At 38.3% G+C, this 12,688-nt stretch overlaps 2 protein-coding genes across 2 annotated transcripts in view; one reads left to right on the top strand and one right to left on the bottom strand.

Annotated features, from left to right (window-relative positions):
• Positions 1-1,431: 1,431 nt before the first annotated feature.
• pmelb (premelanosome protein b) lies at positions 1,432-11,344 on the top strand. The gene is made up of 12 exons (XM_046057069.1): positions 1,432-1,489; positions 3,928-4,023; positions 4,268-4,414; positions 4,805-4,933; positions 5,312-5,473; positions 5,675-6,007; positions 7,525-7,758; positions 9,026-9,163; positions 9,253-9,355; positions 9,450-9,655; positions 9,765-9,855; positions 11,094-11,344. The coding sequence occupies exons 1-12, from the start codon at positions 1,432-1,434 to the stop codon at positions 11,254-11,256; spliced, it is 1,860 nt and encodes a 619-aa protein (XP_045913025.1). The 3' UTR covers positions 11,257-11,344.
• A 667-nt stretch (positions 11,345-12,011) lies between these two features.
• LOC123975799 (tubulin alpha-1B chain-like) overlaps positions 12,012-12,688 on the bottom strand; it is a 6,386-nt gene continuing 5,709 nt past the window's right edge. The window contains exon 5 of the mRNA XM_046057556.1: positions 12,012-12,688. This exon is cut by the window's right edge and continues 552 nt beyond it. Coding sequence (XP_045913512.1) covers positions 12,143-12,688 — 546 coding nt within the window. The 3' untranslated portion in view covers positions 12,012-12,142.

Genomic DNA, 12,688 nt, shown 5'->3' on the forward strand with positions numbered 1-12,688 from the left:
AATAACAAACTCTTTCTAGAGAATTAATCCGATCGACTTCAAATTTTTGCTGTGCTGTCTAAAGGCATTCATGATGAAAATTTGTACTATCTCTGAAGTTTGATCAAAGAACGTGTCCGTGACGTGGCGTCAAACATTGATGATTCGCCATGAAACATGAAGTTGTTATAATCTCAGTGTGTGCTCACATATGTACCAAACTTTACAGGTTTGATAACATTCTTGCCCAAAAGACATCCATATGCCAATAATCACTCAAATTCAAAGCGCCACCTACTGGCAACAAAAAGTGACCCTTTAACGACACAACCCCTGCACCACGTTTTACTTAGATGCAATAAATTTTTATAGCACACGTATCATCCCAGGACACACGATTGGATCACAACATGAGGGCAGGTCCAACACAGCTTGCAGCTTTAGGTAATATTCTTTTTCCTTAAATGTATACACTTTTTGTTGGTTTTATAATACTGGACTCGCAATATTGCCAAATAAGCATGAGAAAGGAACAATTACACTAGGTTATTGAAAAATAAGACATATTCCTACTCTTTATTTAAGCAGAAATACTAATAATGTTAATAATACTAGATAATGCTGCATTGAAAATGTTAGGTAAAAGTGCAGAAATATTATTAGTAAAATTAACTTGTTAATGCAAACAAAAAAGCCCCTGTGACTATCAGATGATCATATATTATATTATTAGATAGTTAAAACTGATGCATTAATGTGTAAGCAGTATTTATATATTTTAACTGGCTTAGATGGAGCTAATTGGAACTACTTTATATACACTGTTGGCTAATTTAATCTATGATAATGCATCATATTTTATGGCCTTAGATTTACTTTTGTATGTAAATTAATCTACAAATTAACTACAGCTGTGAAATATAAACATTACAAGGTTTTGCTTACTGAAATGTAGAGGGGCAGGGGTATAAAATGAAAGTATTAGGGCCTTGAGTAAATTTACCAGTTAAATTCCACAGCTGAGTATATCTAAATATACATGTATTTCACTGAGCTTGGCTTAATGAGGTTCACCTTTTATGTGAAAGTTATTTCTTTCATTCATTCAGTGTGTGCACACTCGAGCATGTCTTGTGATCCAGTCTTTTGCCATGCTTGCAAAAAGTTGTGGAATTGTTGCATTTCTTATGTGATTATGCGGCACTGGCTCTACTTTATGTACGACTGTAATCCCAGAGTCGTGCTTTTACTGTAAATACAAAAATCACAATCAGTCCAGGAGACCCTAAAATTTAATTGGAGGAGGAGCTGTCTGCAGGTCTGCGTGAGGAAGGAGGCGTTTCTTCTACTAATACTCTACATGAGGTCAAACCTCAGAGAGTTTATAAAGCCTGTTTTCTGTTGCCTGGTGCTCACAAAAGGGATATTTCGTGAAGAGGAGGTGCACTGACAATGCAGACGTCTGTTGTTCTGTTGCTGTTGCTGGCAGCCGCTTCACACACGGTGGCAAGTGAGTACAGAAAATTCAATTATTATTATTTTCAGGTAGAATATCTGGCAGTCTTACAAACTCAAAGCTGGACAACGTCAATAATCACAATTACCAGCCGTTCTATAAGTGGTGGAGGTAGAGTTATGTTCCTTTACTTAAGTAAAAGCAGCAATACAGCAATATTAAAATACTCTATTACAAGTAAAAGTGCTGCATTCAAAATGTCACCTATGAATGTATTATTACAGAAATTAAGTTAGTGTATCAAAAGTAAAAGTACTCATAATTCAGGAAAATTACTGTAAAATTATTGCATTATTATTACTGATACTGGTCAAGATGGAGATAATTTTAACCTCTTTTTGCTATTTGATAGTTTATTATATCATCATTATGCATCATATTTTATTAGATGATCATATGTTTTGTTTGTAAAATATTCAGCTATAGTGGAGTAAAAGTACATTAAATCTCTTCCCCTTTTTGTGAAGTATCTGTGTATAAATTAAATGGAAATACTTGTGGAAAGTTCCTCAAATCTTTACTTAAGTACACTGTAAATGTACTGTACAAAAACAGACGACAAACATACGTGACTTAATATTACAGAGTTTTGAACATGATTCGTAATGATGGTGTTACACTGTGTAGATTTAATAATTCTAAAACCTTCATAAATTTGTTTATTTTAAGACAATTTTCACTAAATTGGCACACAGTTTAGTGTTTTATCTATTGCTCTGTTAGTTTGTTTTCAGTAAGGTAACCTTTACATTTCATTAAAGCACTTATAAGTCAAAAATTGCTCTATCGAGTCTCCTCAAATCAACTTTAATCTCATTGGCATACAACATACTTTTTAGTTCCTTACATGGAAGTAAATCCAGTCTAAGTACTGAATATGTTTTGATCCATAAGATCGGAGTCTAGTTCAACATCCAGTTTCACGTTTTTTCCCACAACCTCTTTACTCAACCATGCATGAATGTAAATGGCACAGAATGTGACCATCAAAGCACAAACTATTGATCTTAATCCTTTCCTAAGTTAAAGGATAAGTTCACATGTTTTGGATCTCTTCCTAGAGTGACGTGATGGGGGACAAATCCAGTCTCCTTAATGTGTGAAATGTAGTTTAAGTTAATGTAGCTTAAGTTAATGTGAGGATTTTAACGTAAACATGGGCATGTGAGTATTGTTTTTAGACAGACTTGAAAAAATATGAACCTATCCTTTAACATTCTGGCGAATATGAACAGATAATAACATCATCTAAAGGAAAGAGAAACATGCACAGTGAGTCTTTTTGTCAGCTGTTCATTCAAAATATTTACAGGGATTACATTCAGTTTCATTTTACAATCCTCTTTTCATTTGGCATCAAGTTCAGCCATGCCAGAAGGGAAACATCTTACAGTTAAACCACAAAAGGTGTGAATAAAAGGTCAAATAACACAAGCTGAATTCATAATTACATTTAAAAGTCTGATTTACCTGCTGCGTTGTCTGCCGTTATGTTTAATCCAAATTCAGCCCTGTTATGTTGTAAATGTGTGATGAAATAGAGCACACGCGCTTGCACACACTCAGCTGATAATCACATGAGAAGGATTGGAGGGATGAGAGAGTTATACTGGCAATTAAACACCCTCATTTGGCTTTGGTGGGCACCTTCAGTCACATTTATCTAGTTATGATATAAACATATATATATGCATACATATATAAATTATATTAATGTATTAATTCCTAAAATGTAGTTTGGGCAACAGTAAATGTGATTAATAGACGTTACTGAAAGGCTTTTATTAAAGTTGATCAATTGTGCACAAGGATTCATGTCATTTTCTAACACTTTGCTTAATGCACTTTTTCTGTCATATGAGGGCAAGTCAAGTTCAGGTCCCCCCACCTCACGTACACGGATTGAATTCTTCTCATTAACAATATTGAGGGAACAACAAATTAAAAAGGAGACAAGTTGAATTCGATTGACAAAAAATAAATTATTCAGATCAGTACGATAGTATCAATAAACTTCCTTTCATAAATCATATACATTCAACTTAGTTCCACTCTTCTCCCCTGGTCATCCACACACCCCTGGAGTGGCTCTATGTCCCCACAGGGGACCCACCCCCCAGTTCAAAAACCACTGAGTTAAAGGGGTCTGTAATTTCTAAACGATTTCCAAAAAGTCTCTCGAAATGAACCATGTAGTTTGGTACTAATTAAAGCAAAATTTGCTGTAGACATTTTTGCATGTCCAGCTGATCCGCTGTGACTTAAAGACTCTCAAAATGTTGAATTAATTAATGAAAAATAATTAATTTCAAGTGTACCAATTGAACACTGTCTAAACAGTACCAAATTACTGTTATTTCCTGGAAAGTTAAAATGCACAGATGTTAACATTCTTTTTTCTCAATATGATATATTTATTTTTGACTATTCAGAGGCCAAAAACCGTTTCACTCGCTATCCATCATGGAACAATAAGATGTACCCAATATGGAAGGATGGAGACCCACGATACAAAGACTCCTGGAAAGGTACATGTTTAGAAATAATGTTGGTGTAATAATACATTGTGATTCTCAAATGCTTACTTTCCATACTTTATTCCTTAATAAATATTTTGTTAGATAGTAGAGAGCTCACAGGAAATGAGGTGGTATTGGTGATGGGCTGTTTTGATTATATGGTCTTGTTAAACCACCTTAGCGTCTTTGGAGGACCCACAGAGATGCATATTTTGTGTCCACTGCTCAGTGTTTTCTTGTCTTTTTCATCCAGGTGGAAGAGTGACTTTCAATGTAGGGAATGATTCACCAACTCTGACCGGAGCCAAAGTTACCTTTACAATTGATTTGGAGTTCCCACACAACCAAAAGGTGCAGCCTAATGGAGAAGTTGTTTGGGCTGAAGACTGCATACTCAATGGTAAAGCAATGTGCACACACACCCACACAAACACCCACAAAAACACAAACACTGTGGTGAAAAGCTGTGCACACACCCTGCACAATACACACTTTAATGTATCTTTAGCCACGATGGTTGAAATGGCAATGTCCTTTGTTCACCACTTTAGTCCTCACTGAGATATCTCAGCAAATATTGGATGGATTGGCATAGAATAAGGTTCAGATATTCATGTTGCCAAAAGGATAAAACCTAAGGAGTTTGATGATCTCTTGACTTTTCCTCTAGTGCCACCATCAGGTCTGTGTCTTAGACTCAAACAGCCGCTAGTATGGCTATAGACTCTTAGTCTTGTTTAAATTTCTTTGTCAGTGTCTAACTGTCACAACACTCTCGCCCCTGCTACAGGAACAAAATACCGTGAGTCTGAGCCAGTATACCCAACTCAGAACACAGACTGGGAAGCTGTTTTTCCTGATGGAACACCAGTTCAGAAGGACAAGAAGCCGGGCTATGTGTTTGTCTGGAAGACCTGGGGTGAGAGGAGCTTTTGTTTCTTACTAAATACCTCATATAATCTCCTTTCAAAGGGTCACAGAGTTTCCTATGGCACGTGCCATGACCTGAAATTTGACACTGGATAGATGTATGAGCCTTATCATATGATCAGATTATGTCACTTCTTTTGCGCTACACTTTAAAGCAAGCAATCTTTGATCTCTGATTTTGGTATTCAGAATTTGCATGTTTAGAGGCACAAGGCTTCAATGATATTATATCCCAAAGGGATCATTTTAAGAAGTGAAGAACTTATGTAAGAACTTGAGTGTTTTAAATAATTTATAATTATTCATAGTGAAGAGGCAGCAAAGCACATCTCATGTACTCACCAGGCTTTGGATGCTCATTTGGCAGGTCAGTACTGGCAGGTGGCAGACGACTCCTCCTCCTCCCTGACCATCAGTACAGATGACATCCCACTGGGTTCCTACACCATGGACATCGTTATCTACCACTACCGTAGCAAGGAGAAGTTCATTCCTCTGGGATATGCCTCTACTCAGTTCTCCATCACTGGTGCGTTAGGGACTGTATAAAAAGTGTTTCACTTGTTAAAAAACCCAAATCCCAGTGTAATAAATATTTTCTTGGACCATTTCCCAGACTTAGATAAAAGTGCAACACACTTTCCTCTCAATGTCTCAATACGTTTGGGTACTTATCATGGTAATATAAGCTTGTACTTTTGTTAACTTGACCATTTGGTGTTCTACTTAGATCAAATCCCCTTCGCCGTCTCCCTGGACCAAGTGAACGACATCATGGCTGGGGACATGCGCTTCGTCCAGAACAGGGCAATCGCCTTCTCCATCACCCTCCATGACCCCAGCGAGTACCTCAGCAACGCAGACATCACCTTCAACTGGGACTTTGGGGATGAAAGTGGAGCCCTCATATCCAGAGAGTTGACTGTCACTCACACTTACGTCAACTCTGGCTCATTCAAGCCTCAGGTGGTGATCCAGGCGGTCATCCCAGATAAGGCCTGTGACCCACCATCTGATACCCCAACCAAGGCCCCAGGGCCACCTGCTGATCAGGGCACCACAGGTAAGCAACAGATGCTGCAGCACTTAACCTTCTGTAAAACCACAACTTTAACACACTAAATAGTGAATATGGCAAACAATTTACCTGCATTGCCATTGTCACAGTGTTAGCATGCTAACATTAAAATTTAGCTCAATAGTACTAAGTGGCTTAAGTACAGAGCCAGGTTAGCTGTTTGCTTCAGTTTCATACTTTACACACATAAGAGGTATCGATCCTCTCATTTAACTTTTGAAAGCATCTCAAAAATTGTGACAATTTATCCAAAAAAACTGTGTTGAGAAAGAGGAAGAGTCATCAGTAGAAACTAGTTCATACGCAGTTAGATAAACACCATTTCTGGCAGTGGTTGAGTCAAAGGAATAGCTGAATATGCTTAGTCTAATTTGCTATCTTGCTTAGTTAGATGAGAAGGTCTATACTACTCTCACACCTCTCTGTTAAATATAAAGCTACACCAAGTCTAGCTTAGCATAAAGACTGGAAACAGGGGCAAACAGAGGCCAGCTGGCCTGGCTCTGTGAAAAGATAACAAAAAATCATACCAACACATATAAAATGATACACTATATCTTTATATATAAATCTGTTTATTCGGTCCAAACCCAAAGTATAAAAATGATGTTGCTGTGACTTCCTGAAGTTATCGTCACCACAAGGCCATGAGGCACATAACCCCCCATACCACCACAACATATTTTTATCATTTATCATTTTTACACTAGGGTTTTCATACAGATTAAACTAATTAGATATAACATGTTAATTAGTGAGCTTTAGTAGGTAGTCACATATGTTACCCTTGGATAGAGCCACCCCTGTTTTTATGCTAAGCTAAGCTAACTGGCTGCTGGCTGCAGCTTCATATTGAACAGACAGATATGAGAGTGGTAATGATCTTCTCATCTAACTTTTGGCAAAGAAAGCAAATAAGCTTATTTCCTAAAAACTATTCCTTAAAGGTCCAGTGTGTAATATTTAAGAGGATCTATTGGCAGAACTTCAATATAATATACATCACCATGTTTTCAGTGGTTTATGAAGATCTTACATAATGAACCGTTTTTTATTACCTTAGAAAGAGCCATTTCTATCTACAAACACCACGGGTCCCCTTACATGGAAGTCACCATGTTTCTACAGTAGCCCCAACAGACAAACTGCTCTACAGAGTAGAATGCATACAAAGAAGAAGGAAGAAGAAGTAGTAGTAGTAGTACTTGTCTGGTTTATTAGAATCAGAAGAGTAGTATTTTACATGTATTATTTAGCACAAGAGCCGACAGAGCGCTCGGCCACCACAGCTTCTGCTATGCACTTGGAAATGAAGGGGTGAGCGGTGACTGAGCCATCGGTTGCAATTCGCAACCCTCACCACTTGATGCCACTAAAACGTACACACTGAACCTTTAGAAGCTAAAAAATATATTAACATTTGCTATATTCTGTCCCCATATATTTTACCTCAGCTCCACATACAAGCACAGACCTAACTCAACAATCTTCTCTGTGTGTAGTGAAAGCTGCTGCATTGGCGTCTGCTTTCCCCTTACTGGTTTCCACCAAGGCAACTGCTGCTTTGAATGTCAACATGGTTCCTTCGGACACAGAGGAGGACAACACTGAGGACGAGGCCTCCACTGCCTCTACCAATCAGCCGGCCCAGGAAGCAACCAGAGTGGCCAAGACTCCCTCCCTCAACAACAATGACCTGCCAGCTGACAGTGAGGCACGGAGCAGACTTGTGGCAGGTAAGATATGTAGAATAGTTGCTTGTACATAATTTGAGTATGATTTTACCAGAAGATCACTTGTTCAGTCCCCATCAGAGGTACAGTAATATGTGCAACAGCAACATGTCCTGCTGAAGTGCAAAATACTGAGTTTATACCAGCTGACCATCTGCCAGATGAACCAGATTGAATGCAAATGTGATGTAAATCTAATAAGAAGCTCTGCCTTTGTGTGAAACAAGCAGAACAAGTTGACTTTAAAATGAATTGCTGTTTTGTGCTTCATCGTTTGAATTCTGATTTGCATGCTGACTGAGAGCTGCTGGCTCAAATTTGCTTACTTCATTTGATTTATCTATGAATCTACCAAGCAAACCCACACATGTTAAAGTAAGAAAACCCATAGCTACTTAAATATGATATTTGGTGTAAGGCTTTACCGCAGAATAAAAAGGAGCTTCTGGCGACATTATTTACAGGAGACATTATGCATGACAATACTTAAGTAAACATACTAATACCACACTATGAAAATACTCCACTACAAGTTAAAGTCCTATATTTAAAACATACTTAGTATGTATGTATAGGTTGTTTGAAAGGTAAAAGTACTCATTGTGCAGTAAAATGTCCCTGTCAGTGTTTTATTATTGTATTGTATATGATATTTCTGGATTAATATTACTACTGCTATTAAGGTTGAGCTAATTTAACTACTTTATTTATTGTTGCGTAGTTGAATCTACAGCAGTGCATCATATTCTAAAAGATCATCATATGTTTGTAGCATCTCTGTCCTGTGAAAACCACTTACTTCTTAAAAGTTTAAACTTTTCATGAGCTTTTTGTGACGACCCATAACACACACTTGATTTTCACTGGACAGGAAAGGGGATGGAAAATTGTAATCAGAAAAGTACCTAAAGCTGTCAGATAAATGTAGTGTAGTAAAAGGTACAATATTTTCCTCTGAAATGTACCGGAGTGGAAGTATAAAGTTGCATAAAATGGAAATACTAAGTAAAATCCAAGTACCTTAAATTTTTGCAAATGCATAGTACCTGAGTATATGTAATACACACTACTACCAACATTGGTTAAAGGAGGTGCATTCAGTAAACACAGGAAAATGTCTTTTTGCACCACACATTCTATACACTATGTTAAGCTATCACACCATTGTAATAATCCTAACAGGCATAATTAATTAATAATTATTAACAATATTACACTGTGTCAATAATGATCAGTGAATTAACTCTCTGCTGCTGTTTATTCTCTCCAGGTGCAAAGAAAACAGTGACACTGACAGGCCAAGCTACAGTGGTTGTAGTTGCTAAGAGGGCTGCTGAAGATAAACCCTCAGATGACGACTGTGTGATATATCGTTATGGCTCCTTCTGCACTGGCATTGAAGTGTTTGGTGAGTTACCTTTCATTAGTGCGACGTTCATCAAGATGTAAAATGAAAACCTTTTTTTTATTGTCTGTCTCTCTTGTCTTTGTTTCCAGAGGGCATTGAAAAAGTAGAGATAGTACAAATGGAAAATGCTGTGATGGCAACACCTGAAATAAACAAAAATGTTTTGGATATAACTGTTACCTGCCAGGGAAGGTGAATGCTTCTTCACTTTTATCCAATAATCCAGTCCAATCCAAATAATGTTGTTTCATTTAAAAGCATGTTGTTGTTTTTTTCTTGTCTCCAGCCTTCCAAAAGAGGTGTGCAGTGTGATTCTGGATGCAGAGTGCTTGAAGCCGATTCACACGATGTGCAACATGGTGGAGCCCTCCAAAGAGTGCCAGCTGGTGTTGCGTCACTTCTTCAATGACTCTGGGGTCTACTGCATCAATGTGTCCATGGCCAACGACGTCAGTTTAGCTGCCACCAGTACCAAAGTTAATGTCGACATCGGTATGCAACATAAACACTGTGCAAGAGTCCACAAAGGAGATTGTTTGATTCAACAATACAATACAGTTCTGCTTTATCCTACTTACTGACTCTGCGATCCTTGTTTCAGGTTCAGGTCTGTCTTCTCCTGGCACAATTGCCATGGTGTTGGGTGTCCTGGTACTCGTTGTAGCAGCAGGAATAGTGGCATATTCATACAAGTAAGAAATTACTTTCCTTGTGGATGTCAATTTTGTATTCCTAATAATTTTTACATAATCTCATTTACTTTCTTTAAGGGATATGTTTGGTGATATCCTACATTTGGCATACTATAAACAAGTCCAATGAGAAAACCCAATCCAACGATGAATTAATAATAAGTAGTTCATGTGCAGCCAATGCCCAATATAGCTACTGATCTGTCCCACATAAATCCATTGTTGTCCAAAAACTATTAAAAATACAGGCATTTTAGTTTATTTTGAGTCCCACATACACTGTCCTGCTGCTGAAACATTTGCTAAAAATTACAATGCCCAACTGTTTGAGGCTACAATCAATCTTTTATAATAACAATGGATCAAATTACCTTGTGTTAAGTGATCACTCATATTTAGGAACCCACAGAAAGTTATCACCCAACTCTGCAGAGATTTTCAGCACATTTCAGATCCATTGTTTTTTGATTCTACTTTGATATTTTGGTTTTAGGTCGTAGCAGACAGCTGCTTTCAGAGGAAAAGCTCTAAAAACCGACTGTACGCTACCTGCTCAGTACTAAATGACACACTAAGGCTACGTTCACTCTGCATGCCTTAATGCTCAATTCTGATGTATTGCCTAGATCTTACTTTTTGATGTTTTGACTGTTCACGTTATTTTTTTTAAACGTGGCCCATATCAGACGCCAGAGTAAACTGGCCACGATGTCACTTGGGCTGTTCACACTGAAAAAGTCTGATCTGAGTCACATATGAGCAAAATAATCAGATTTGGGTCACTTTGGCCTGCAGTCTGAACGCACTAGCTGGTGAACACTGTGGAGCATTTAGCAGCTAAAGAGCCACATATTTCCTTCAGGAGTTGGTAGAGATCAAACACAGAGCTAAAAGGAGAGTGAATCACGACTCCAAATGAATGATAACGTTGCTCTGTGTCTGCTTGATGTCATAAGAAGCAACTGTTTACTAACAAGTTCACTGTATTCACTTAAAATGTCAATAATATGTCAGTTTCGTCAATAAGCTAAAAAAAACAATTCAGGTTTACAAATTAAAGTATGTATATTTTTAAGATTTACATCTTCTGTGAGAATGAATGGTCTGGTCTGTGAGCCACAGATAAATTAGGGAAGTATTGTAACACATTTTTGATCTTTTCACTGGATTTTGTTGAAAATAGCATGGATTGCACATGTAATTTTAACGGCCTGTCTGGACTGTGCTTTACTCACCAGGCGCTTTAAATCCTACCATCCTCTGAAGGAAGACATGGTTGTGTCTGCAGGCCCGCATCCCAGCCGGCCTCACACCTGCTCTGGAGCCTCAATGTTTTGGAGTCTTCTGAACAGAAGGGGAACTGTGGACAACTGTCCTCTGCTGCAGGACAGGCCGGTGTGAACCATCACCAGCCTTGCACAACCAAATACAAAACCAAGCAACTTCTGATTTGTTATAGGCACCTGGGATGTCTTTTTATACTTTTTTTAAAAACATATTTTCTAAATGACAAATTCACGAATGTGTATTATTTAGGTTTTCCATAAAGACTTTCCTCAAATTTTACCTTAGACACAGTCATCTTTTGTTCATATTTGAAGCAAGTTTGGTTGTAAAGTGCGTGTTTTAATTTGGACAAAACTGAATTTGAAAGTTTTCCAATAAACTGTCTTCAAAACAGTTGTGAAGTCTTATTTTACTGTGATTCATGACACTTTTGGTAGTTATTAATAAAGCTGCTACATTACTGATGTTGATAAGATTGACTCACTGACCGAAGACCATCCCCCAAATATTCTTGATGCTGGACTAAAATTAGTAACCAAACAGATTTCCTCTGTTGATCGCAGGCTTATGGGAGTCACACACTAACACACAATTCTTACAGGTCATGTTATGGTTTCTGAGCCATGCATGGAAAGCTAATATTATAGAGCTTCAGAATAAGAGTTAAGACATTACCGTACATTTTTATGAAACTTATACCCTGCATAAATCAGGTGCTAACTTTACCAAGTATGATTTCCCCCTCTGTATAAATATGCTGCGTAACTTAATGAGGAAATGTTTAAGTGCTTGGTGTTATAAGTTTACAACTTTATTACATGGGATAGCTCAATACACATTTTAGGTAGAGTTAATAACAGACAAACAAATTCATGTCACAGGAGTTTTATTGTGGACAGCCAAACTGGTAATTGATACGACAAACATTTCCGTTTGTAATGCATTCAAGAACACATTGCAATCAATTGTTTCCTATTTAACTGGTGCCTTTATGTCCTTTTTAATACTCCTCTCCCTCCTCCTCTCCCTCACCCTCAATGGAGTCGACTCCAACCTCCTCATAATCCTTCTCCAGGGCTGCCATGTCCTCTCTGGCCTCAGAGAACTCTCCCTCCTCCATACCCTCACCCACATACCAGTGAACAAAGGCACGCTTAGCGTACATCAGATCAAACTTGTGGTCAAGTCGAGCCCAGGCCTCTGCAATAGCAGTGGTGTTGCTCAGCATGCACACAGCCCTCTGGACCTTGGCCAGGTCTCCACCAGGAACTACAGTGGGTGGCTGGTAGTTGATGCCAACCTTGAAACCAGTGGGGCACCAGTCCACAAACTGGATGGTGCGCTTGGTCTTGATTGTGGCAATGGCAGCATTCACATCTTTGGGCACCACATCACCACGGAACAGCAGGCAGCAAGCCATGTACTTGCCGTGGCGAGGGTCACATTTTACCATCTGATTGGCTGGCTCGAAGCAGGCGTTGGTGATCTCAGCCACTGAGAGCTGCTCATGGTAAGCCTTCTCAGCAGAGATAACAGGGGCATAGGT

This window comes from Micropterus dolomieu, linkage group LG08 (assembly GCF_021292245.1).
Source record: "Micropterus dolomieu isolate WLL.071019.BEF.003 ecotype Adirondacks linkage group LG08, ASM2129224v1, whole genome shotgun sequence".
NCBI lineage: Eukaryota > Metazoa > Chordata > Actinopteri > Centrarchiformes > Centrarchidae > Micropterus > Micropterus dolomieu.